This window comes from Carcharhinus amblyrhynchos, unplaced genomic scaffold, assembly GCF_965287045.1.
Source record: "Carcharhinus amblyrhynchos unplaced genomic scaffold, sCarAmb.v2.hapA chromosome_140, whole genome shotgun sequence".
NCBI classification, from domain to species: Eukaryota; Metazoa; Chordata; class Chondrichthyes; order Carcharhiniformes; family Carcharhinidae; genus Carcharhinus; species Carcharhinus amblyrhynchos.
In genome coordinates, this window is record NW_027649880.1 from 275,095 (window position 1) to 302,799 (window position 27,705).

The window sequence follows — 27,705 nt, forward strand, 5'->3', positions numbered from 1 at the left end:
GCTCGCGGGACCGGAAATTCCCGAGGGAATGGTGAGTTCGTTGGACCAGAAATCCAGCGGCGCGCAATATTAACAAGAAGGTGCCCCGGTGAAAAGATTCCCCCGGAACCCGGAAGGGTCTGAGTGACAGGGTGAAAGCGAGTCTGCAATGAATCAAAGCTAAAGATTGGGTCAGAGAGAAGGCGATCTTATCGTGAGCAGGTTCTTTTATGCTTAGGCTAACAGTAAACACAGCCGGCATGCTTTTATGAAAGTGAAATCATGTTTAATCAACTTTTTGGAGTCGTTTGACCAAGTTGTGTTGTGGATAATGGGGAGCTGGTGGATGCACTGTACTTAGATTTCCAGAAGGCATTTAGTCTGGTGCCATATGAAAGGTTATTGCAGAACACCATAGTTCATGGTGTAGAGGGGAATGTATTTACACGGGTAGCAGATTGGCTAGCAGCAAACTGAGATGGCATAAATGTCCCTTTTTGTGGTTGTCAGGATATGATGAGTGGTGTGCTTCAGGAATCTGTGCTGGGCCCTCAACTGTTAACTATTCATATACGTGGAGATGGTGGCATAGTGGTTTTGTCACTGGACTAGTAATCCATACACCCACTCTGGGGACTTGGTTCAAGTCTTATTCCCCACCATTTCCCCAATTGTGAAATTAGAATTCAATAAAAATCTGGAATTAGAAGTGCAACGGTGATCATTGTCATAAAAACCCATCTGGTTCACTAATGTCCCTTAGGGAAGGAAATGTGCGTATCTTACTTGGTTTCAGCATACATGTGACTCTCGAGCTACAGCAATGCAGTTGACACTGAAATAGCCTAACAGGCCAATTTATTTTGGACAATTAATATTGGCTGCCTAGTGATGCCAACATCCAATGTATAACAAATATAATGACTTGCATAGAGGAAATCTGCTGAAGACAGAAAGATGGGTAGGAGAGTAAATCATTCAAAAGACATAAGGAGACTACAAAAAGATGCAGATAGATTAAGTGAGTGTTCAAAGGATTGGAAATCGGAATATAATATGGGAATATATGAGATTGTCCATTTTGAAAGGAAGAATAAAAATGAAACATTTTATGTAAATGATGAGAGATTTGCAGAGCACCGAGTTCCAGGGAGGATCTGGATGTATATACAGGCACTACTGCCTCACAGCACCAGGGACCTGGGTGTAATTCCGGCCTCGGGTCACAGTCTATGTGGAGTTTGCATGTTCTCCCTGTGTCCGTGGGGTTTCTTTAGAGAGCTGTGGTTTCCTTCCACATTTGAAAGATGTGCAGGTTTGGTTGATTGTCCATGGTAAATTGCCCTTTACTGTCAGAGGAAATACATGGGGTTACGTAGATAGGGCCTGGGTGAGATTGTGGTCGGTGTGGACTTCTGCACTGTGTAGGGGTTCTATGAATTAGGAGAGCAAATCAAATATCATCATATATCATGAGAGGAAATAGATTACAAAAAGTAGGGAGGTTATGCTTCAGTTGTACAGGGCACTGGTGAGACCACGTCTGGAGTACTGTACAGAAACCAAAACAAAAAGTGCTGGAAAATCTCAGCAGGTCTGGCAGTATCTGTAAGGAGGGAAAAGAGCTGACATCTCGAGGCCAGCTCTGACAAAGGGTCATGTGGACTCGAAATGTCAGCTTTTTTCTCTCCTTAAAGATGCTGCCAGACCTGCTGAGATTTTCCAGCATTTTCTCTTTTGGTTTCAGATTCCAGCATCTGCAGTAATTTGCTTTTATTATGTGGAGTACTGTACAGTAATGATCACCTTATTTAAGGAAAGATTAGACGCATTAGAAGCGATTCAGAAAAGGTTTACCAAACTAATAACAGGAATGGGTGATTGTTTTGTGAGGAAAGGTTGGAGAGGTTAGGTTTGTATTCATTGAAAATTAGAAAAATCAAACGCGGCTTGATCAAAACCTTAAGATTTAAATCCGGGTGGCACAGTGGTTAGCACTGCTGCCTTACAGTGCCAGGGATCTGGGTTCAATTCCAGCCTTGGATGACTATCTTTATGGAGTTTGCATGTTCTCCCTGGGTCTGCGTGGGTTTCCTCCGGCTACTCTGGTTTCCTCCCACAGTTCAAAGATGTGCTGGTTAGGTTGATTGGCCATGCTCAAATGTCCTTTACCGTTAGGGGGATTAGCAGGGTAAATATGTGTGGGGTTATGTGGATAGGGCCTGAGTGGGATTGTTATCAGTGCAGGCTCGATCAGCCAAATGACCTTTTTCTGCATCCTGAGGGGTATTGACAGGGTACGTGTGGAGAGGTCGTTTCCTCTAGTGAGAGAATATGGAACTAGGAGTCACTGTTTAAAACTAAACATCATTTAAGACAAATGAGGAGTATTTTTTAAGGAGTCAAGAAACTTTGAAACTCTTCCTGAAGAGGCATTGGAGGTAGAATCTTTCAATTTTTCTAGGCAGAGTGTCATAAATTCCTGATAAGCAAAGGGGTTAAAGGTTGTTGGGCTGGGCGAGAATATGGGGCTCAGGTTATTATCAAATCAGCCGCGATCTTATTGAACGGCGGAGCAGCCTTGAGGAGCTGAGTGGCATATTCCTGCTCCCAATTCCTTGGTTTGCTCATATGATGAGATCCTGAGTAAATTTGGCCCATTTTCTGTGGAGTCTCGATGAATGAGACGTGATCTCTTTGAAACGTACAAGATTCTGAGAGGGTTTGATAGGTTGGATGTTGAGAGATTGTTCCTGCTGGTTGGGGAATTTGAGCCACGGAATCGGGGGGGGAGGGGTGGTGCAGTCTCAGGACATGGGGCTGATCATTTAGGACTGAGATGAGAAGACATTCCTTCACTTGCCAAATGGTTGTGAATCATTAAATTTGCTATGACAGAGGGATGCTCCATTGATGAATACATTTTAGGCTGGGGGTAGACCGAATGTTGGTTGCTGGGTGAATTGTGGGATGTGGGGAGTGCAGGGAAAAGTTGAAACCCAAGATTGAATTGAATGATGAAGCAGGCTTGATGGACCAAATGGCCTATTCTTGTTATTTCTTGTGTTTATGTGCTTGCATGTCTGGCACCAAGATCCCTGCGCTATATTGAATGTAGTGTTTTCCACATGATATGTGTATCAAGAAAAGTGTTTTATGACACCAAATACCTCCCTTTCTTCACAACTTTTATGTTCCAATCTCTACATTATCCTTCTGTTCTCTTCCCATACCTAAGGCAGACTTTCATCTGTTTCTATAGCTAGTAATTCCCAGAAGAGGTCCCAAGTTTGTTGCCAGGGGGCTTATAGCTTGAGGGGCACCACTACACGTCAAGTGTAGCTGAACAAGAGTCTCTCCCACTCTTACCACCAGCCATTGGTGTGTTTGGAAGGATTTGCAGTTTGATACATTCAACCCGTTTGAGATCGCGTTACGGACACACTTTCCTCGGCCATCAGGTCCTGGGGTGGGACTGAGAGACAGGCATGCAATCCCACTGTGCCACAGGACAGCCTCACAATCTCTACATTACGCTATTATTAATCTAGAAATTGAACATCTGGCCTGAGGAGCAGGTTCTTTCCATCTTTTGAGCCTCTTCCGCTCACTGTTCAACAAGATCATGGCTGTGGTTTGAACTCCATTTTCCTGCCAGCCCTCCATAACTCTTAAATCCCTTGTCTACCAAATATCTGTCTCAGTCAGTCATGACTGTAAGCAATAAGTCTCACAACACCAGGTTAAAGTCTAACAAGTTTATCTGATAGTAAACCCACAAGCTTTTGGAAACACTGTTCTTTTGTCATGACTATGTGGGTTTACTATAAATAAACTTGTTGGATTTTAACCTGGTGTTGAGAGATTTCTTACTGTGTTTAACTCAGTCCAATGTCGGCATCTCCACATCATGTAAGCAATTAGCCAACCTCCACTGCACTCTGGGGAAGAGAATTCCATACACTAATGAAAAAAAAACTCCCGATCTCTGGCTTGAAAAGGATCCCCCACCCCCCCCACCCCACTTTAAACTGTGTTCCCTTGGTCACGTCTCCCACACAAGGGGAAACATGCTCCTGTATCCACTCTTTAAGATAAGATCACCTCCCATTCTTCTGGACTGCAGCAGGTATGGGTCCAATCTGCTCAGCCTTTCCTTGTAAGTTGACCCCTGCATCCTAACAACGAGCTGAGTAAGCCTCCTGCGAACAGCTTCTAACACATCTTAATCCTCTTTTAAGTAGGGAATCAAATTCTACACAGAACTCCCGATGTGGTCTCAACAAGGTCCTGTACAACTGGTAAAACCTTACTGTGATTTCTATTTGACTTGCAATTGGCTTTTCCTTAAAGGGGGACAATGTTCAGTTAGAGGACAAGTCACTAACTCCAGAGCTCAAACCATAGAGCAAATGTGGAAGTGTGTTCAAGAGAGAGAGGTGTGATTGTTCAGAGCATATCTGTTCTTAGTGTCGACATGCTGCACTTGGTTGAAGTCATTGGCTTACATTTCAGCTTCATTTGAAGCAATTTTTTAAAGCGGCATCTCGGCCATTTGGCTAAGATGCAAATAAGATCAAGCCCTGGAGGAGGAGCTACACCTACTCCAGTCAGCTTGGATCATGTAGATCAAGCCCAACACAGGAGGTGAGAGCCCTGTCTTGTCAGCTTGGATCGGGAATGTCCCAACTTGTTGGGACTCTGAATTGGGTTTAATTTGACTTGATTGGATTGGAATAAAGTTTAAAAAAAATATGCACAGGAGAAGATATATTAACTTGACAGCCTGTTTATCCTCTCCCATTCAGAGTGTTGCCATGACAATTGTTATCGGATTTGAGGGCAGTGCCAATAAAATAGGTGTTGGCATCATCAAGGATGGCGTGGTGTTGTCCAATCCGAGAAGGACGTACATTACACCGCCTGGCCAAGGTAGGCAGCAGAGACCATGTGTGGCACAGAGATACAGTCAGCAACCTGGGGTTCGGGGTGGTTTATATATAGAATAACAGATACCCGGGAATGAGTTACAGACTGGAATCTAATCGAGGGTTCGGGATGGTTTATATATAGAATAACAGATACCCGGGAATGAGTTACAGACTGGAATCTAATTGAGGGGTTCCGGGTAGTTTATATATAGAATAACAGATACCCGGGAATGAGTTACAGACTGGAATCTAATCAAGGGGTTTGGGGGAGGGGATTTATATATAGAATAACAGATACCCAGGAGTGAGTTACAGGCTGGAATCTAATCGAGGGGTTCGGGATGGTTTATATATAGAATAACAGATACCCGGGAGTGAGTTACAGACTGGAATCTAATAGTCGGGTTTGGGGGAGGGGATTTATATGTAGAATAACAGATACCCAGGAGTGAGTTACAGGCTGGAATCTAATCGAGGGATTCAGGTGATTTATATATAGAAATACAGATACCCGGGAATGAGTTATAGATTGGAATCTAATTGAAGAGTACGGGATGGTTTATATATAGAATAAAGGATACTCGGGAATCAGTGGGGTTTACGTATAGAATAACAGATACTCGGGAGTGACTCGCATCGTGAAACCTATTGAAGGGATCCAGTGGGAATGCGGTGGAAGGTGAATATTTATATGTTGATTAACTGATAACTGGGGATGAGTTACAGGATAGTGTATAACTTCATACTTTGTTGAAGGTTTCCTGCCGAGCGACACAGCCAAACATCACCAGGCCTGTGTTCTCGATGTGACAAGTGAGGCCTTGGAGCTGGCAGGCATCAAACCACAGGAGATCGATTGTATTGCTTACACAAAAGGTACGAAAATCAACCCAGCTTGACATGAATCTGCCTTTGTGGAATAGTGCAAACTTGGAGCATCAACAGGATAGCAGGATGGGTGAATGATGGTTCTGGGTGTCAGGATGGGTGATGGGTGGTATCCATGTCAGGGTGGGTGAAGGGCAGGTATTGGCGCCAGGCTGGGTAAAGGATGGGAGGGATACGCGTTTAAAAGGGTGGTTTTAAGAACATAAGAAATAGGAGCAGGAGTAGGCCATCCAGCCCTTCGAGCCTGCCCCGCCATTCAATAAGATCATGGCTGATCTGTCGCTGCTCAGTTCCACTTTCCCGCTTTCTCCCCATAACCCTTAATCCCCTCTCTTATCAAAAACCCATCAACCCGCGTCTTAAAAATATTTAGCGAGGCAGCCTCCACCACTTCAACGGGCAGAGAATTCCAGAGATTCACCACCCTTTGAGTGAAGAAGTTCCTCCTCAACTCCGTTCTAAACCGCCCCCCTTTTATCTTGAGGCTGTGCCTTAGGAGTTTAGAGTGATGGTCTTTTATGGGAACATTACGAGATTATTGAAGTGGTCTCTAATAGGAGAGTTATTGCATCGTGGGATTGTCTTTGCTGGGAGAATTATGGGATTAGAGGAATAGTCTTGGATGGGCGAGTTAGGGGATTGGAGGGATGGTCTTCGAAGGGTATGTTTACAGATTAGGGGAATGGCCCTCAACATCAGAATTAGGGGAATTAAAGGGATGGTTTTGATGGGAGAGTTAGGGGATTAGAGCAATGGTCTTTCGTGTGAGTATTAATGAATTGAGGGATGGTCTGCAGTGGGGGAGTTAGATAGTTAGAGGGATGTTTTCGCTGAGTGAGTTAGGGAATGAGAGGGATGGTCTTTGATGAGAAAGCTAGGGAATTAGAGAGATGGTCTTCAATGGGAGAGTTAGGGGATTAGACAGGTGGTGCTCAATGGGAGTGCTGAGGGAGTCGAGGGACGGACTTCGATAGGAGTGTAAGGCGATTAGAGGGATGGTCTTTGATTTGAGAATATGGCGATTAGAGAAATGGTATTCACTGGGAGTATAAAAGGATTAGAGTTTATTTATTAGTCTGACAAGTAGGCTTACATTAACACTACAGTGAAGTTACTGTGAAAATCCCCTAGTCGCCACACTCCAGCACCTGATTGGGTGCACAGAGGGAGAATTTAGCGTGGCCAATGCCCCTAACTAACACATCTTTCAGACCATGAGAGGAAATTGGAGCACCCAGTGGAAACCTGCACAGACAAGGGGAGAATGAGCAGACTTTGCACAGACAGTGACACAAGCTGGGAATCAAACTCGGGTCCCTGGTGCTGTGGGCCAAGCCGCCCAGAGGGATGGTCTTCAGTGGGAGAGCTAGGGGATTAGAGGGATAGTCTTCGATGTGTTGTACTTCATTTAAAGCACAGTTGTTTTGCGGTTGTCATATAGAGGAAGGTACTCACAATTATTAGAGTGTTTTCTTGTCTCCACAGGTCCCGGAATGGGAGCTCCCCTGGTTTGTGTCGCAATCGTTGCGCGAACATTATCGCAGCTCTGGAAGAAACCACTCCTGGGGATTAATCACTGCATTGGACACATTGAGATGGGCCGTTTAATAACAGGAGCAAGAAACCCTACAGTTCTGTATGTTAGCGGAGGTAACACACAGGTATAGTTGCTGTATGTCAGTGAGCAAAATACACAGGTACAGTTAAACCTACAGGACTGTATGTCAGTGAGAGAAACACGCAGATCCATTTTAAACCTACAGTATTGTAGGTCAGTTAGAAACAGATGGATACATTTAACTATGTCTGAGAGAAACACATAGATACAGTTAGTCCACATAAAACATGGGCCGAACAGTCTGTTCGTATGCTGTACTGTTCTACGATGTTGTGCCAAACATGATGCTAAGTTAAATAATCCCTTCTGCTCACCCTTGGTCAATTTCCCTCTATTTCTTGCATATTCATGTGCTTAAATGAGAGCCTCTTTAAATCCTTATCGTATCTGGCTGCACCACCAACCCTGGCAGCACATTCCAGACACCTACCACTCTCTGTGCAAAAGAACTCACATCTCCTTTGAACTTTCCCCCTCTCACCTTAAACTCATGACCCCTATTATTAAACATTTCAACTCTGGGAAAAAGATTCTGACTGTCAACCTTGTCTGTGTCTCTCATAATTTTATAAACTTTTATCAGGTTTCCCCTCAGCCTCTACTGCTCCAGAGAAAACAGCCCTAGTTTGTCCAGCCTCCCTTTATATCTCATATATGTGTGGATCCCTGCGGAACATCTCCAGCCACAGACTTCCAGCCAGAAAAACACCCTTCCACCGCTATGCCTGATTTCCATGGGCAAGCTAATTCTGAATCCAAGCAACCAAGTAGATTCCATGCATCTTAATCTTCTGGATAAGTCTACCATGAGAAACCTTGTCGTAAGTCTTATGAAATTCATGTAGACGACATCCACTATTCTACCCTTATCAATCATCTTCGTCAGTGACAAACACGCTGATATAGTTAACCCTACAATCCTGTATATCAGTGAGAGAAATACACAACTACAGTTAACTATCATACTGTATGTCTGTGAGAGAAACACACAGATGCAAGTTAAGAGCCAAGCCAGAAACTCCAGAGTGTTTTGTGATGATAGCCTGGTCCCTGTGTCTTACGTTTGTTTTGTGGTATGGATGAGCCTAAGGTGTTTCACTCCAGTATGACTGAAGTGACCCACTACGAAACTTTTACCAATCAAATTTTATTTAAGAACACAGTTAGAATATAATGAAAAGAATTAGCATAACTTTTACCAATTACAAAAAGCAAATATGACAAAGTATAATTCTTAGCAGCTAGCTATCTCTGTTGTTCCAATGTAAAGCAATACCCCATAGACATATGTCCCTCTTCAGAATTAGTTAGCACTAACACAAGTATGCTTACATGACACTAGACTTTCTGCTTTGTGACACCTACAGACAAAAATCCCAACAGCCGTTTTGAGAGAAGGATGTAGCTTTAAGGCAGAAAAACCCCAGATATAAACTTAGTCTCTGGCAGCTTCCAGTGTCCACTCTTCAGAGAGGGCAAAAAACACTGTTGTTTCTCTCTCTCTCAGTTCCAAGCATTTTCTGAAAACAAAGCTAAAACTGGATTTCTCAATAAAGCATCGCTGTTCCCAGTCATAAGACATGACCTGTCAGGGTGTGGAGAGTCTGCAGAAGGATCTAGATAGGCTGGGCGAATGGGCCAGGAAATGGCAAATGGAATTTAATGTTGGCAAGTGCGAGGTGGTCCACTTTGGTAGGAATAATGGTAGGAAGGATTATTACTTACGTGGCGAAAAACTGCAGCAGGCGACGGTGCAGAGGGACCTTGGGGTCCTTGTGCATGAGTCGCAAAAACCCAGCCTGCAGGTGCAGCAGGTGGTCAGGAAGGCGAATGGGATGCTGGCCTTCATAGCGAGGGGGATTGAATATAAAAGTAGGGAGGTCTTGCTGCAGCTGTATAGGGCATTGGTGAGGCCGCAGCTGGAGTACTGTGTGCAGTTTTGGGCGCCGCACTTACGCAAGGATATTTTAGCCTTGGAGGGAGTGCAGAGGAGGTTTACTAGGCTGATGCCAGAGTTCAGGGGGTTGAGCTATGAGGAGAGGCTGAATAAATTAGGCTTGTACTCGTTAGAGTTTAGAAGAATGAGGGGAGATCTCATTGAGACGTATAAGATGATGAATGGGATGGATAGGATAGAGGTGGAGAGACTCTTCCCGCTCAGAAAGGATAGTAGGACTAGGGGGCACAGCCTCAAGATAAAGGGGGGGTGGTTTAGAACGGAGTTGAGGAGGAACTTCTTCACTCAAAGGGTGGTGAATATCTGGAATTCTCTGCCCGTTGAAGTGGTGGAGGCTGCCTCGCTAAATATTTTTAAGACGCGGGTTGATGGGTTTTTGATAAGAGAGGGGATGAAGGGTTATGGGGAGAGGGCGGGAATGTGGAACTGAGCCACGACAGATCAGCCATGATCTTATTGAATGGCGGGGCAGGCTCGAAGGGCTGGATGGCCTACTCCTGCTCCTATTTCTTATGTTCTTATGTTCAATAACCCCCAATCAAGCTATACTCTGCAATCCCAGGGAACATTAAAACCACAGAACACTGCATTAGTTCAGATTGAAAGAAACATTTAAATGATATCAATTATATTACTTTTGTAACAATAAAGGGTTAGCTGCAGACAACACAGTACTGACAAAAGCACAGTACCTGATAAAGCATCCTGCAGAGAAATATGTTTAAAAAACATTTCTTAATGGCACAGTGTTGTCACATAGCTAACTTTACAATATTTAATATCAGTGAGAGAAAAACTGATATGTTTAACCCTACAGTACTGTACGTCTGAGAAACACTCTGATACAGTTAACTCAGTACTGTATGTCAGTGAGAAGCACACAAATACAGTTAACGCTACAGTACTGTATTATCAGTGTGAAAGAAGCAGTTTACCCAACAATGCTGTATGTCAGTGAGAAACACACAGATGCAGTTATCCCTACAGGGCTGTATGTCAACGAGAAATACACTGATACAGTTATCCTACAGTGCTGCATTTCAGTGAGAGAAATACACAGATACAGTTAACCCTATAGTGCTGTATGTCAGCGAATGAACACACACATTCGGTTGTGTACACCGGGGTGAATGCAAAGTGATTTGGGTCAATTGTGATTGTGTACAGTGGGAGTCAACAGAATGGGGTTTGTGTGCTTTAAGATTGTGTATAGTGAGAATGAATGGGAAGTGGTGGTTAACAATGCTTTACCTAAATTTATCTAACCCCATGCTGTTCCTGTCCTGGAGTGCTTGATGGGGGCAGTGTAAAGGGAGCTTTACTCTGTATCTAATCCCATGCTGTACCTGTCCTGGGAGTGTTTGATGAAGACAGTGTACAAGGAACTTTACTCTGTATCTAATCCCGTGCTGTACCTGTCCTGGGAGTGTTTGAAGGGGACAGTGTAGAGGGAGCTTTACTCTGTTTTTAACTCTGTGTTGTACCTGTCCTGGGAGTGTTTGATTGGGTCAGTGTCGAGGGAGGTCTATTCTTAATCCCACACTGGGACTGTTTGATGGAGACATTATAGTGAATGTGCAAGTGAAGTACTGATCAGATTTTGTTCTATTACAGGTGATTGCGTATTCCGAACACCGTTATCGAATATTTGGTGAAACGATAGACATTGCAGTGGGGAATTGTTTGGATCGATTTGCCCGGGTTCTGAAGGTATGAATGAACTGTTTTGGAACAGTGGGTTATTGCTGTTGCTGCAGCGTTACTACGCCATTGGGGTTCTTTCGAGAGGCTCTTGCTGCTTACCTGGTTGTTAGTGTACCACGCTCAGTGATAGTGGGTGTCCTACGTGGCTTATCAGTTTCATACCGATTATCGAGTTATCCTGGTCGGTCTCTGCATTAATTGCAGAGTTAGCTGTCACCAAGGAAATTGACTAAGATGCTGTTTTGTTTGTCACTGCCTGTTTAGCTGACTCTGACAGACTGGAGAATCAATCCCACCAGGAACATTGCCTGGGAATCTATCTGCTAACATTCTCACGGCTCATTTTGCACACACAAGGGAGACAGGGACAGGGTCACAGAATCCTACAATGCAGAAGGAGACCATTCGGTCCATCGAGTCTGCAGCGACAACAATCCTCCTCAGGCCCTATCCCCATAGCCTCATGTATTTTCCCTAGCTGGTCCCCCGGAGCAATTTAGCATGGCCAATCCATCCAGCCAGCACATCTTTGGACAGTGCGAGGAAACCAGAGCACCCGGAGGAAACCCACGTAAACACGAGGAGAATGTGCAAACTCCACACAGACAGTGACCCAAGCCGGGAATCGAACCCAGGTCCCCGGCACAGTTAGGCAGCAGTGCTAACCACTGTGCCACCGTGCTTTGATGGGAGCAAGGCGAGAGAATAATGGCGACTGTGGAATGTAGAGAGGGCACAAGGAGATCGGGCAGGATGTAGCAACGGGGTGGGGAGATGGTGAAGGGACGGGGTGATAGGGAGAGGATGTGGAGAGGGACCCAGGAGTACTGGGGAAAACAGGAACCAGCAATATTGGATTACAGGTATCCAAGAGGATACCTTGGGAGGAGGAGTGGGACAGATCAAGTGTCAGATTTTTGTCTATAGCCTGATATCTAATTTCTTTTCTGCTAGATTTCCAATGATCCCAGCCCTGGCTTCAACATTGAACAAATGGCTAAGAGGTGAGTGAGTCACTGAATAGCGTGAGAGTCAAATAGGACAACAGCATGAAGACCGTGATAGGGATCAGGGAGCGGTGGGGACCGGGGAGAGGAACCAGGGAGACGCGGGGACTGGGGAGAGGGGAAAGAGAGGGGCAAGAAAACCAAGTGATGGGGGAGTGGGAGTGATGAGGAGCAGGGTGAGAGAGGAGTGGGGAGAGAGGGTAATGGGCACAAGAAGAAAGAGTGGCTGGAATTGGAAGGGAGAACAATGCAGAGTGGGGAGTGAGGGTGACGGCAAGAGAGTGGCAGTGAGCGGGGCAAGAGAGTGACAGTGAGCAGAGCAAGAGAGTGGCACGGAGAGTGTGAGCAGGGTGCAGGAAGAGAGTGACAACAGAGTGGAGGGGGGGAAGACAATGAGCGGAGATTGAGTGGTGGGGCGTGGGGAGAGAGAGCGAAGGGCAGTGAGGTGAAATTGACAGGTAGAGGGAGGATGGGGAGCAGGGAGAAAAAGTGACTGGGAGCGGGGATTGATGGAGAGTGTGTCTGGGAGCAGGGATTGAGTGGGGGGGAGTGTGTCTGGGACTGGGGATTAAGTGGGGGAGAGTGTGACTGGGAGCGGGGTTTGAATGGGGGGAGAGTGTGACTGGGATCGGGGAGTGAATAGGTCAGAGTGTATTGGGCCTGAGAGTGACTGGAACAGGGAGAGATTGTGGTTGGGAACAGAAAGGGAGCACAATGCGGAGCAAGGGGAGAGTGAGACAGAGCACTGGGCGGGAGAGTGACAGGGAACTAGGAGAGAGTCGCAGTGAGTGGGAGAGAACCTGGCGGGGAGAGAGCACGATAGAGAAGGAGAGTGATAGGGAATGAGGAGAGTGCGAGGGGGAACACAGATTGTCATGGAACTGTGGGGCGAATGGGAAGTCTCTGGTCCTGAATCTTAATGCAGGGAGCCACTGCATTAGTCACGGTTTGGGCTCCCATACGGGTAGAGTTACCAATTCCTTCACCTGCTTTTATGGGTTTCTCATTCACAAACACAGTTATTCTCAGTCACTTTCCACTGCTTTCTAATAGGGGAAACAAGCTGGTGGATTTGCCCTACACTGTGAAGGGAATGGATGTCTCATTTTCTGGAATCCTCTCCTATATTGAGGTGAGAACAGGAACATTGCAGAGAGGGCTCTGTCTCCCTGCACGTTGCAGAGAATGTGCCTGGAGAACTGTGTACAGCTTTGGTCTTCTAACCTGAGGAAGGAGATACTGGTACTGGAGGGGGTGCAGAGAAGATTCACTAGGTTAATTCCGGAGTTGAGAGGGTCGGCTTTTGAGGAGAGACTGAGTAGACTGGGGCTATAGTCATTGGAATTCAGAAGAATGAGGGGCGATCTTATAGAAACATATAAAACTATAAGGAAATAGATAAATAGAAGCAGGGAAGTTGTTTCCACTAGCAGGTGAAACTAGAACAAGGCGTCAAAATAAGAGGTAATAGATTTAGGACTTCTTGATACAAAGGGTTGTGAATCTGTGGAATTCCCTGCCCAGTGAAGCAGTTGAGACTACCTCATTGAATGTTTTTAAGGAAAGGATAAACAAATTTTTGAACAGTAAGGGAATTAAGGGTTATAGTGGGTGGGTGGGTAAGTAGAGCTGAGTCCAGGACAAAGATCAGCCATGATCTTATTGAATGGCGGAGTAGGCGCGAGGGGCCCGATGGCCTACTCCTGCTCCTGGTTCTTATGTTCTCAATCAGTGTTCCCCCCGCCCCCGTCGTCCCACTGAGCGACCCCCCCCCCCAACTCGGTGTCTCTCTGAGCGACTACCCCCCTCCCCCCAACTCGGTGTCCCACTGAGCGACCACCCCCCTCCCCCCATCTCGGTGTCCCACTGAGCGATCACTCCCCCAACTCGGTGTCCCACTGAGCGACCACTCCCCCAACTCGGTGTCCCACTGAGCGACCACTTCCCCCAACTCGGTGTCCCACTGAGCGACCACTTCCCCCAACTCGGTGTCCCACTGAGCGACCACTTCCCCCAACTCGGTGTCCCACTGAGCGACCACTTCCCCCAACTCGGTGTCCCACTGAGCGACCACTTCCCCCAACTCGGTGTCCCACTGAGTGCGCCCCGCCCCCCCCCCCCCCCCCACAACAAGCCTCAGACTGTATCCCAATGGGATGCCTCTTCCCCCTCAGATTATGTCCCGTTGAGACGTCCCCTTCCCCTCAGACTGCAACCTCTCAGGCTGAGACTCTCAGACTGTGTCCCAGTGATCATCTTCTTAGTTTTGTTTAACCTGCACCTTTTATGCTCTTCAGGAAGTTGCACATCGCATGCTGTCAGCTGGAGACTGCACACCAGAGGATCTCTGCTTTTCACTGCAGGTAATCCAGATTTGAAATAGCCAGCATTTCCTTGCCCACTGCATAAAGTTGCTAATAGACAGAAATGGTGTAATCTTTAGGATGGTTCCCAGTTTAATCTGGCCACTTCACAACCGACAGTATTAAAGAGGGTAAGAAGTCTCACAACACCAGGTTAAAGTCTAACAGGTTTATTCAGTAGCAAAAGTACTAGCTTTCGGAACACTGCCCCTTCATCATGAGTGGGATTTCAGTTCACAAACAGGGCATATAAAGACACAAACTCAATTTACAAAATAATGGTTGGAATGCGAGTCTTTACAGGTAATCGAGGTTTACAGGCATGGACAGTGTGAGTGGAGAGAGGGTTAAGCACAGGTTAAAGAGATGTGTATTGTCCCCAGCCAGGACAGTTAATGAGATTTTGCAAGCCCAGGCAAGTGGTGGGGGTTACAGATAGTGTGACATGAACCCAAGATCCAGGATCTTGGCTTGCAAAATCTCACTAACTGTCCTGGCTGGAGACAACAGACATCTCTTTAACTTGTGCCTAACGCTCTGTCCACTCATATTGTCCGTACCTTTAAACCTTGATTCCTTGTAAAGACTCACATTCCAAGCATTATTTTGTAAATTGAGTTTGTGTCTTTATATCCCCTGTTTGTGAACAGAACTCCCACTTACCTGATGAAGGAGCAGTGCTCCGAAAGCTGGTGGCTTGTGCTGCCAAATAAACCTGTTGGACTTTAACCTGGTGTTGTGAGACATCTTACTGTGTTTACCTCGGTCCAACGCCGGCATCTCCACATCAGTATTAAAGAGATGCAGACTGCTATTAAGGAGTGAGATTAGAGAGTCCAAGACATATATACACAGGGAATACGGAAAGATCAAGGAGTTAGAGAGACGTATATACAGGGAGTGCAGAGAGATCAGAGAGTTAGAGAGAGATTTACACAGAGATTGTTAAATTAGTGAGAAATATACACAGGGAATACAGAGAGATTGGAGAGTTAGAGAGAGATATACACAGAGGATACAGAGAGATTGGAGAGTTAGAGAGAGATATACACAGGGAATACAGAGATAGAGATATACAAGGAATACAGAGAGATCAGCGAGTTAGAGAGGGATAAAACATAGAAAAACTACAGCACAAACAGGCCCTTCGGCCCACAAGTTGCACTGATATATGATATACATATGTATATATATGAATGATATGATGTGCGTAAGGAATATAGGGAAATTGGAGAGTTAGTGAGAGATATATGCAGGGTATACACTGAGATTGGAGAGTTAGAGAGGGATATACACAGAGAGATTGAGAGTTTGTGAGAGATATACACAGGAAATACAGAATGACACCCCTCATCCTTTGTAAACATACTTTATGGAACAATATACCCATGTGCAGACTAACTCACTTTCTGTCTCTCTCCCTCTCTCTCTCACTCTCTGTCTCTCCCTAGGAGACCGTGTTTGCCATGTTGGTAGAGACGACAGAACGAGCAATGGCACATTGTGGGTCAGAAGAAGTGCTGATTGTTGGAGGAGTCGGGTGTACGTACATCAATGTGGCCTAGGATGGCGGTGTGGAGAGGGGTCAGAGGGTGAGGGTGGAGGTGGTCCTGAGCGTCAGGGTAGGCCGTGTTCCTGAGGCTGAGGGTTGGAGTTGCTTGTAAGGGCGTGGGTTGATGCAGGGATTTGATGATGAGTAAGGAGTGGACAGAGGTTCTGAGTGTGAGGCGGCTGCCTGATGGGTGAGGGATGGGTGGTGTGTGCCATGGATGAGGGGGATGGTCTAGAGGGAGTGTCAACTTTTGAAGATGTGTCGGTGACTCTGACACTAATGGCTTGGGAGCAGAATTGGATGGGCAGATGATAGGCAAAGGTTCAGGGTCTCAAGGGATGGGGCATGGATCGGAGGGCTCATTCAGGTGAGGGGCAGCTCTATGATGAAGTTAGTGGTGATGTTTGGGGTGATAGTTTGGGGAGAGACCTCAGGCTCAAGGTGATTTCACGGGGCATGATGAGGTCCGAGGTGACGGGGTATGAATGCAGGGCAGCCTCCAACTGCAAATGAATGTCAAGAGTTCAAATTCCCAGGAAATTGGCACCGGATTGGATAATATTGGAGAGTGGGGGAGTGTAGACCATTTCCCAGACTTTCTGGGTGGAAACTTATGAGAAAAATTCTAAGCACTGAGTTAACGTAGAAATGGGGGAGTTTCTGAATCCGATTTTTGGGTGAGTCTAAATTTAGTATCTTATGCACTGAGAGAAGGAATAAATAGGCACCGTTCCAAACCACTAGGTGGAGTGGATGGGACTTAACAACAAGCTTGCAGCTCGGATCGGAGGCACTAAATACGCACGCGCGAAAATGGACCAAAGGGCCAGTGATTGTGACAGCCACCCTTCAGGTGCGGATACAGCAGTTTTACCTTGGCTTCCCCTCCATGACAGCAAGGCAAACGGCCTGTAATCTTGCTGGAAAGCCCTAATGCCCAAACTGGCTGCAGCTGATCTGTCTTAACAAGGGAGAGCTCCAAAAAAAAGCCCCAGGGATGGATAGACAGACAGGCAGCGCAAGGAGAACGGAATCCGATTCTCAAACAGAGAGCTTACAAGGCTGCTGGACGAGAGAAGGGACACCTTATTTTCGCTCCCCAGAGAGACATCGCCTAGGGTTGAGTCCTCGCTAACACGGCCTACCCAGGCCCATCATTCTGGTGTAACAACGGTACAGGAGTAAGTAGGAGTACACAGGATGGAGAGGGATGAGTATTGGAATCCACCTGCAGCAACACCGGCCCTCTAGTTGACGAACCTCGTGTTGATGAGGGCCTCCCTAGCCACCCTGGCATGAGGGCATTTGCTGCCACTAGCCCTCTGGCGCCTGGGTGGTGGTGGTTGTCCTCCTCCTCCTCCTCCTTCATATCCTCTTGGACAGCCTTTTCACCAGTGATGCCTGGCTGATCACCCTCCACCTCCATCTCCTCCTCCTCCAAGAGGCCTCCCTGCTTCAGTGCCAAGCTGTGCAGGACATAACAGGGTCTGTCAGGGGCTATTCTGCAGGGCCATGCCAGAGCGGTCCAGGAACCTGAATCACATTTTCAGGAGCTCTGTGCACTGCTCCACGATAGACCAGGAGGCAGCATGGGCCTTGTTCTATCCGGTCTCCACCTTGGTCTCTGGCCTCTGCACAAGAATTATCAGCCAAGTCCGAAGTGGGCATCCCATGTCAGCTTTGAGCCATCCCTGTAGCCTGAGCTCCTCCTCAAAAACTCCCAGAGTATCAGAACTTCTCAAAATGAAACAATGGTGCACACTTCCGGGGTATCTGGCCCATGTGCATGATGCACAGCCGATGGTCACACATCAACTGCACATTGATAGAATGGAACCCCTTCCTGTTAATAAATTATGCTGAATTCTTCTCAGGGGCGTTAGGGCCACGTGGGTGCAGCCTATAGCCCCTTACACATTCGATATCCCCCAGTGGCCACAAATTCTGCAACACGGGCTTTCTGCTGGGCCTTTCCCGGTCGAATGTTATGTTCTGGGTTGCCCAGGGTCTTCAGATCATCCGCAACTTCGCACAGAGGACTGGGAGACGCCACAAAGGTCCCTGCTGGCAGCTTGGAAGGACATGGCGTAGGTGTTGCACTGACACCTTGCGAAAGTGGCACATGATGTCCGAAAGTTGTTCAAAGGACACACGCGTCCGGATCTCTGTTCCGTCATTCTCCTGCCTCCCCACTCGGGGCAACTGATGGCCACCTCTTACCTCTGGCAGGTGTCTCCCTGCCCTGCAGACCGCAGTGCTACGGGCTTGCCCTGTTACTAAAATGACCGCAGGGTCCACAGATTCCATCGCAAACACCATCACAAATCTGGAGGGGGACGGTTGTGGTTAGATTTGGGGATCGGGAGAGAGAGATGGAGAAGTTAGCGAATTCTGCCCCCCAGACAAGCCTCACGTAACCCCTGCTGACCGCCCCCTGATGCTCCCCTCCACACATACAACACAGAACCCCTGCAGTAGTGACCCGAGTCAGCGCTGTGTTAAAAGCACCGAGGATGCAGGGCTGTGGTTATGAAGCTCTCCCGCCCCCCCCACCTCTGCCACCACTGCTGTCAGCGCTAGGACCCAGAGTCAGCGCTCAGACCTGGGTCGGCCCTGAGGCCCAACTCCGTGACCAGCAGCGCCCCCCCCCCCCCACCCAGCACACACAGACCCCCGGCCCACACAAAACGCAACGTGATCACCACAATTCAACAACCCCCATCTGCAGCGCGGAGCCCTGCGCTCAAAGCGACCTGTCTCCTCACTCACTCTCAATACTGCTGCCCCTCACCGCTTTGAACCCCCCCCGAAAGAGGTGTTTAAGGCAAGTGAAGTGGGACAATTGTGAGTAAAGCCAGTTAATGGGACACGCACGGGGAATATGTTCACTCATTAGCTTGGGGAGCTCAAGGGGTGATTGACGAGGTGGATTTTTCCATAGCCGCCAGCATGTGGAAGTGGAAGTTGAGCTGGGGAATTATCATTGGTGCTGCTGTCCTGATGAACAACATTGTTCTGTCCTCTTGCTTTAGGTAATCTGCGTTTACAAGAGATGATGGCTGAAATGTGTGAGGCACGGGGCGCCAAACTCTTTGCCACAGATGAAAGGTCAGTTTGATTGTCTTCTTAGAATTTCCTTGACAGTAAAACTGCTTGCCCTGCCAGTTTGTTCCTGGTTCCTTACTTAATCCATGATTCCAATGTTTAATTTGTATTTTTCTTCATTCCTGACTGGGATGTTTAAGTGACATCTCTGTGCACAGATGCAAAACTTTGATGCCTTTGTAGTTATTCATTCCTAGTCCATGACTAGGCCAGTTCTTATTGCTCATCCCTAGTTATCCTTGTGAGCTGCCTTCCTGAACCGTTGCTGCCCCTGGGGTGTAGGTACAGCCATAGTGCTGTTAGGATGGGAGTGCCAGGATTTCGACCCAGTGAGATTGAAGGAACAGTGACTATTCTCTGGCCTCTCGGTGGTGGGAGACAGCACGCCATTCTCTGATGGCAGGATTCTGTGGTTCCCTCACTCTTGATGGGAATTCCAATTGAAGCCACCCCATTTCACCAGGAAACCTGTGGGAGGGGGTACTCTGCTGGCCAGTCCAGAGAATCTGTTGGTGTGAACAGCCGGAGAAATCAGGCCAACATATTTCCAAGCCAGGATGGTGAGTGACTTGGAGGGGAACTTCTGGGTGGTGGTGTTTCCAAGTATCTGCTGCCATTGAATCAAGTAGGGAATCAAGTAGATAAGGTTGTTAAGAAGGCATACGGTGTCTTGGCGTTTATTGGTAGGGGGATTGAAATTAGGAGTCGCAGCGTCATGATGCAACTGTACACAACTCTGGTGCGGCCGCACTTGGAGTATTGTGTGCAGTTCTGGCCCCCACATTATAGGAAGGATGTGGAGGCTTTGGAGAGGGTGCAGAGGAGGCTTACCAGGATGTTGCCTGGTATGGAGGGGAGGTCCTATGAGGAGAGACTGAGGGATTTGGGGTTGTTTTCGCTAGAAAGAAGGCGGCTAAGAGGGGATCTTATTGAAACATATAAGATGATTAGAGGTTTAGATAGGGTGGATAGTGATAGCCTTTTTCCTCGGATGGAGAAAGCTAGCACTAGGGGGCATGGCTTTAAATTAAGGGGGGGTAGTTATAGGACGGATGTCAGGGGTAAGTTCTTTACCCAGAGGGTGGTGAGGGATTGGAATGCCCTGCCTGCTGCAGTTGTAAATGCGCCTAGTTTGGGGGCGTTTAAGAGATCCATGGATAGGTTTATGGATGAAAAGGGATTGGTTTAGGTTAGAGGGTCATTGTTTTTTAACTGGTCGGCGCAACATCGTGGGCCGAAGGGCCTGTTCTGCGCTGTTATGTTCTATGTTCTATTGTCCTTCGAGATGGTAATGGTTGTGTGTGTGGAAGGTGCTGCTGAATGAATCTTGGTGAGTTGCTCCGGTACATCATGTAGATGGTACACACATATGCCCCTGTGGTTGATGGTGGAGGGCGAACGTTCAAGATGGTAGATGCTTTATCCTGGATGATATTGAGCTTCTTGGGTGTTGTTGGAGCTGCACTCACCCAGGCAAATGGAGGGTATTCCATCATTTTTGCATTGTAGATGGTAGACAGGCTTTGAGGAGTCAGGAGGCACTCTATTACTAGTGTCTGAAATGCTCTGGTAACCACTGAATTTAAATGGCCAGTCAGTTCAACTTCTGGCCACTGGGAATCCCTAGGATGTTGATAGAGGGGGTATTCAGCGACAGTAATACCATTGAATGTCAGGTGGTGATGGTTAGATTTTCTCTTGTTGGAGATGGCCATTGCTTGATATTGTTACTTGCTACTTGTCAGCCCAAGCCTGGATATTGCCCAAGTCTTGCTGCATTTGGATATGGACTATTTCAGTATCTGAGGAGTTATGATTAATCAGTCATTAGCAAACATCCCCACTTCTGACCTTATGATGGAAGGAAGGTCATTGATGAAGCATCTGAAGAAGATTGGGGATGAGGACACTAGCCTGAGCAACTCCTGCAGAGATGTCTTAGAGCTTAAGTTGACCTCCAAGCACCACAGCCATCGTCCTTTGTGCCAGGTATGGCGGAGAGTTTGCCCCTGATAACCATTGACTCCAGTTTTGCTGGGGCTCCTTCATTCCACACTCAGTCAAATGCTGCCTCGATGTCAGGGGCAGTCACTTTCACCTTAGCTCTCGCATTCAGCTCTTTTGTCAATGTTTGAATCAAGGTTGGAATGAGGTCAGGGGCTCAGTGGCTTCGAAACTCCGGAGGAGGCCAGGATGGATCATTCACTCTTTGCATAGGTGTTCCAGGCTCCTCCATCATTGAAGATCAGGATATTTGTGGAGCCTCCTGCTCCAGTGAATTATTTAATTGTCCACCACCATTCACTGCTGGATGTGGCAGGACTGCAGATTTTAGGTCTGATCCATTGGTAGTGGAATTGTTTAGTTCTGTTAACTCGTTGCTTATGCTGTTGGGCAGGCAAGCAGTCCTGTTTTGCAGCTGCAGCAGGCTGGCATCTCGTTTTAGGTCTGCCTGGTGTTGATGCTAACATGTCCTCCTGCATGTGTCTAAATGTCACGTCTTTCCCATGTTTGTATGTCACCTCATGCTGAACCCACATCCCAGCTGACCATAGCTCTGCTCATGCCCAGATTCTGTATTGATAACGGTGCTATGATCGCACAGGCTGGATGGGAGATGTTCCGAGCAGGGCACGTGACGGCGCTGGAGGATTCGTGGATCACTCAGAGGTAAGGACACAATGTCCTTTCACTGAAAACTGGAGGTTACTTGAGAGCCATAAAACCTCCGTCCTGAACATGTGACTGGCTGCAGAGAGGGAGCTCGGTCTTTGTGATGGAAAATGACACCCACATGGTTAAAATGAGAGAATTGTAGCATGTCAGGACATGATTTAAATTATACCAAATTGAGATGCTAATATTCTGACAAACATTATAGTAATAACTAATATTCTAAAGATGATTTTTTTTAATAAGTCACAACACCTAATATTCTGATGGTTGTATTAATAATTCACAGTTCACTAATATTAGGGTTGTTATTATTATTAATAATTCATACTAATAGAACCTGATATTACATTTTTCTGCTCATGGAGTGTGTGTCTTGCTGAAACAACCAATAGTTATTGTCCATCCCTCATTGCCCTGAAGAAGGTTGTGGACGAGTGATTCTGGCAGACTCCAAACTGAGCATCCGTGAGCAGGTTATTGCTGAGTAAGTGCCACTTGGTAGCGCTGCTGATGACCCCGTCCATCACTTTACTAATGATTGAGAGTAGACTGATGAGATGGTAATTGGCCAGGGTGGATTTGCCCTATCTCCTGTTTACAGAACACACCTAGGCAAATTTCCATAACGCTGGGTAGATGCCATTAGGGAAACAGCTTGGCTACGAGCATGGCAAGTTCTGGAACCTTTGATCCGGACCTTCAGAGAGCACACTCCATGCTCTCGTCCCACTTACTTCCCACATTAGAGATCTCTACTGCCTCACGAAGGTACACAAGGCAAACACACCAAGCCATCCCATCCCATCATATCGGGCAATGGGACCCTGTGTGAGAACTTCTCCGGCTACATTGAGGGCGTTCTGAACCCATTGTACAAAGAATCCCCAGCTTTTGTCACAACACTGCAGACTTCCTGCAGAAATTCGGCACACATGGAGCACTTGAACCAGAGGCACTCCTCGTCACAATGGATATCTCGGCGCCCTACAGCAGCATCCCCCACGACGATGGCATTGCTGCAACTGCCTCAGTACAAAACGCCGACAACTACCAATCTCCAGATGCAATTTTACAACTCATCTGCTTCATCCTGGATCACAATGTCTTCACCTTCAGCAACCAGTTCTTCATCCAGACACATGGATCAGCCATGGGGACAAAATTCACACCTCAATAGGCCAACATCTTCATGCACATGTTCGAACAAGACATCTTTGCCGTACAGGATCTTCAACCAATGATATATACTGGATACATCAATGACATTTTCTTCCTTTGGACTCATGGTGAACAATCACTGAAACAACTATATGAGGACATCAACAAGTTCCATCCCACCATTAGATTCACCATGGACTACTCTTTGGAATCAGTTCTATACTTGGACACTCACATCTCCATCAAGGACTTCACTGTATCGCAAGCCCACCGATAACCTCACGATGCTCCATTTCTCCAGCTTCCACCCTAGACATGTTAAAGAAACCATCCCCTATGGACAAGCCCTCCATATACACAAGATCTGCTCAGATGAGGAGGATCGCAACAGACACCTCCAGACGCTGAAAGATGCCCTCATAAGAACAGGATGTGGCGCTTGACTCATCGATCAACAGTTCTGACGTGCCATGGTGAAAAACCACGCTGATCTCCTCAGAAGACAAACACGGGACACGGTGGACTGAGTACCCTTCATCGTCCAGTACTTCCCCGGAGTGGAGAAGCTACGACATCTTCTCCTGAATCTTCATCATGTCGTTGATGAAGACGAACATCTCGCCAAGGCCATCCTCACACCCCTACTTCTTGCCTTCAAACAACCGCACAACCTCAAACAGACCATTGTCCGCAGCAAACTAACCCAGCCTTCAGGAGAAAAGTGACCACAACAACACACAACTCTGCCACAGCAATGTCTGCAAGACGTGCGGGATCATCGACTTGGATGCCATCAACTCACGTGAGAACTCCGTCCACCAGGTACACAGTACATACACTTGCAACTCGGCCAACGTTATCTATCTGATACGCTGCAGGAAAGGATGTCCCGAGGCATGGTACATTGGGGAGACCATGCAGACGCTACGACAATGGATGAATGAACACCGCCCAACAATCAGCAGGCAAGACTGTTCTCTTCCTGTTGGGGAACACTTCAGCGGTCACGGGCATTCGGCCTCTGATCTTCAGGTAAACATTCTCCATGACAGCCTTTGTGACACACAACAACACAGAGTTGCTGAGCAGAGACTGATAGCCAAGTTCCGCACACATGAGGACGGCCTCAACCGGGATCTTGCGTTCATGTCACACTATCTGTAACCCCCATAATTTGCCTGGGCTTGCAACATCTCACTAACTGTCCTGCCTGGAGACAATACACATCTCTGTAACCTGTGCTTAACCTTCTCTCCACTCACATTGCCTGTACCTTTTGAGACTTGATTACCTGTAAAAACTCTCATTCCAACCATTATTTTGTAAATTGAATTTGTGTCTTTATATGCCCTGTTTATGAACACAACTCCCACTTGCCTGATGAAGGGACAGCACTCCAAAAGCTAGTGGCTTGTTCTACAAATAAACCTGTTGGACTTTAACCTGGTGTTGTGAGACTTTTTACTGTGTTCGCCCCAGTGCAGTGCCGGCATCTCCACATCAAGTTCTGGAACATCAATGTTTGGTACTTTTGCTGGAATCTTATCAGGGCCCTTTGCCCTTGCAGTATCCAGTGACTTCAACAGATTCTCGGAATCTCATGGAATGAATTGAAATGACTAAAGATTGTCATCTGTTGTTGAGAATCTCCACTCGGCCGTTCTGGCTGGAGATTATTGTGAATATATCAGCCTTGTCTTTTGCACTGATGTCCTGGGCTCTTCTGTTATTGGGGATGGGGATACTTGTGGAGCCTCCTCCTCCAGTGAGTTGTTTAATTGTCCATCACCATTCATGGCTGGATGTGGCAGGACTGCAGAGTTTTGATCTGACCCATTGGTTCTGGGATTGCTTAGCTCCCTCTGTCTGCATTCACTGCTCCCAGTGTGGTCTCCTCTATACTGAAAACACCAAATGTAAACTGGATGGTTGCTTTGCTGAGCTCCTTCAGTCTGTATGGAATCATGACCTTGACCTTCCCGTTGTTTGCCAATTTAATACACGATTCTGCTCCGATGCTCACATACCCAGGAAATTTGGCATGTCAGCTATGACTCTCACCAACCTTTTACAGATGCACCATAGAAAACATTCTTTCTGGTTGTATCGTAGCTTGGTATGGGCTCCTACTCTGTCCAAGACCACAAGAAACTACAAAAGGTCGTGAATGTAGCCCAATCCATCACGCAAACCAGCCTCCCATCCATTGACTCTGTCTACACTTCCCGCTGCCTCAGCAAAGCAGCCAGCATAATTAAGGATCCCACCACGCGCCCCGACATTCTCTCTGCCATTGGGAAAAAGGTACAAAAGTCTGAAGTCAAGTACCAACTGAATTAAGAAAAGCTTCTTCCCTGCTGCCGTTAGACTTTTGAATGGACCTGCCTTTCATTAAGTTTATCTTTCTCTAGACCCTAACTATGACTGTAACACTACATTCTGCACTCCCTCCTCTTTGTCTTTTCACTCTATACTAATACATGTGACAATAATCAATCAAATCAAATCAAACAGGCTGTCCTTGGCCTGCTGCAATGTTCCAGTGAAGCTCAATGTAAACTGGAGGAACATCATTTAATCTTCTGGCTAGGCACATTGCAGCCTTCCAGTCCCAACATTGAATTCAACAACTTCAGATGATTAGCTTTACCCCACCTCGACCCTTTTGTTTAATTTTTAACTGTCCTGCGCCTTTTATTCCTTTTATTGTCTTTCTTTATTTTTCTCCTCCCTTTCCTTACCTTTTCTCCCCCTTTGCTTCCTCTTTCCCCCCTTTGCTGCATTTTACCTGTGTCCCACCTTGTCTGCCACAGCTTACCCTTTGTTTTCTGCTATTTTGCCATTTGGCCATTCACATCTTTTATTCCATCTATGGGCTGCCATTAGCAGTCTTTCCCCTTTGTTTCTGTGGCTATTACTCATCTTTCATTCCCTCACCCTGCAGTATAAATATCTCCCACTTTCTGTGCCTTTCAGCTTTGACAAAGGGTCACCTGGACTCGAAACATCAGCTCTTTTCTCTCCTGACGGACCCACTGAGCTTTTCCAGCATTTTGTCTTTTAGCTCTGTCTGTCACTTGCTGTTTGGAATGCAAGTAGTCCTGTGTTGCAGCTTCTCCAGGGTGACATCTCATCTTTAGATAAGCCTATTGTTGCTCCTTGCATGCCCTCCTGTACTCTTCATTGAAATATGGTTGATCCCCTTGATTGGTGGTAATAGTTCAGTGGGGGATACACCGGGCCCATGAGGTTACAGATTGTGCTGGAGTACAGTCCTGCTGCTGCTGACAGCCCACAGCACCCCATGACTTCCTGGATCTGTTCAATGTCCCATTTAGCACGATGTTCGTGCCACACAGCACAGTGGGGAGTATTCTCAATGTGGAGACGGGACTTTACCTCCATGAGGACTGTGCAGTGGTCATTCCTACCGATGCTGTCATGGATAGATGCATCTATTGCAGACAGATTGGTGTTTGCCACAGTGTGTTTGCCCCGCTGGTTGATTCCATCACCACCTGCCCCAGTCTGGCAGATATTTCCTTTCAAACCCAGGCAGTTTGGTCTGTGGTGGTACTATTGAGTATTGGTGACAGACATAGAAGTTCCCCATCCTTACCACCCTCAATGCTTCCTCCAAGTGATGTTCAACATGGAGGGAATTGAGTCATCAGCTGAGGGGAGGACGGAATGTGGTAATCAGCAGGAAGTTTCCTTGCTCCTGTTTGACCTAGTGCCAAGAAACCTCATGGAATCCATGTTGAAGCCTCCCAGGGCAACTCTGTCCCCACAGTATATCATGTGCCGCCCGCCATCTCTCCTGGGTCTGTCCTGTCTGTCCTGCCAGCAATGGTATAGGGTCTGGGACGTTAAATACAATGTATAATTCTGAATATGACTACGTCAGATTTACAAGTCTGTGGCACAGGTCCCCCGATGTTAGCAAGGAGAACTTGGCAGGGTCAACGGGCCTTGTATGTCGGTGTTGTTTCCGATTGCTGGGTTGATGCTGAGTGGTCTGTCCAGTTTCACATCTCTGCGACTTTACGTAGCAGTTTTGTATAACCAGGTGACTCTCTCGATTATTCCAGAGCCACATGGACCAGATCGGGTAAGGGTGGCAGATTTGCTTCCCTGGAGAAGATAAATTAGCGCTGAATGAAATCTGCCATGTGTTTATGATGTTAATGAATGACGCAAGTGACTGAGTGCTCCTGTTCTTTATTGGCAGGTATAGGACAGATGAGGTGGAGGTTACGTGGCGGAATTAAAGAGCAATGTGTGGAATCAAAGGACAATCTCTGGGGCCAGAGAGCGATCGGTCAGGTCTGCTTGTGACGGAGCAGTGCCTGGAAGTGATGCCAAGACGGAGTGTTTCACCTTCATTCTCCTAACTTCCTCAACACATGGGCAGATTGTTATGTAACATCGCAAAGTCAAACCCTGAAAACTTTATCTATAGAATGAAACAAAGTTTTAATTTGAAAGATAGATCCATGAAGATTAATTTAAGTTTCTTGTCTCACTATGGATTCAATCGCAGCCACTGATTAACAGAGGGATTGGAGGGGGTTACAGAGATAGGGAGGGTTGTAGGGGCTGGAGGAGGTTACAGACATGGGGAGGGTTCTAGGGCTGCAGGAGGTTACAGCAATAGTGAGGATTGCAGAGGCTGGAGGAGGTTTCAGAAATGGGGAGGGTGTAGGGGCTGGAAAAGGTTACAGAAATAGGGAGAGTTCTAGGGGCTGGAGGAGGTTACAGAGATGG

General features: G+C 46.9%; 1 protein-coding gene across 4 annotated transcripts; it reads left to right on the forward strand.

Annotated features, from left to right (window-relative positions):
* The first annotated feature begins 31 nt into the window (after positions 1–31).
* On the forward strand, positions 32–27,705 carry osgep (O-sialoglycoprotein endopeptidase). 4 transcript variants are annotated; one of them, XM_080183079.1, is made up of 12 exons: positions 32–137; positions 4,788–4,911; positions 5,667–5,786; positions 7,284–7,459; positions 10,988–11,083; positions 12,032–12,081; positions 13,138–13,216; positions 14,382–14,447; positions 15,899–15,989; positions 19,032–19,107; positions 21,676–21,774; positions 27,170–27,705. In XM_080183079.1, exons 2-12 carry the CDS (start codon positions 4,797–4,799, stop codon positions 27,207–27,209), a joined length of 1,008 nt encoding a protein of 335 aa, XP_080039205.1. In that variant the 5' UTR covers positions 32–137; positions 4,788–4,796; the 3' UTR covers positions 27,210–27,705. The 4 variants fall into 4 exon arrangements, with proteins under 4 accessions (XP_080039205.1, XP_080039204.1, XP_080039203.1 ...); XM_080183078.1 differs by having other exon boundaries at positions 67–201; XM_080183077.1 differs by having other exon boundaries at positions 67–193; positions 27,170–27,703.

Bases quoted from the DNA above. Each gene is read 5' to 3' on its own strand.
- osgep (XM_080183076.1), top strand. The intron at 13,217-14,381 runs GTGAGAACAGGA...TATGCTCTTCAG, and splicing joins GAATCCTCTCCTATATTGAG to GAAGTTGCACATCGCATGCT. The intron at 21,775-27,169 runs GTAAGGACACAA...CTTTATTGGCAG, and splicing joins GATTCGTGGATCACTCAGAG to GTATAGGACAGATGAGGTGG.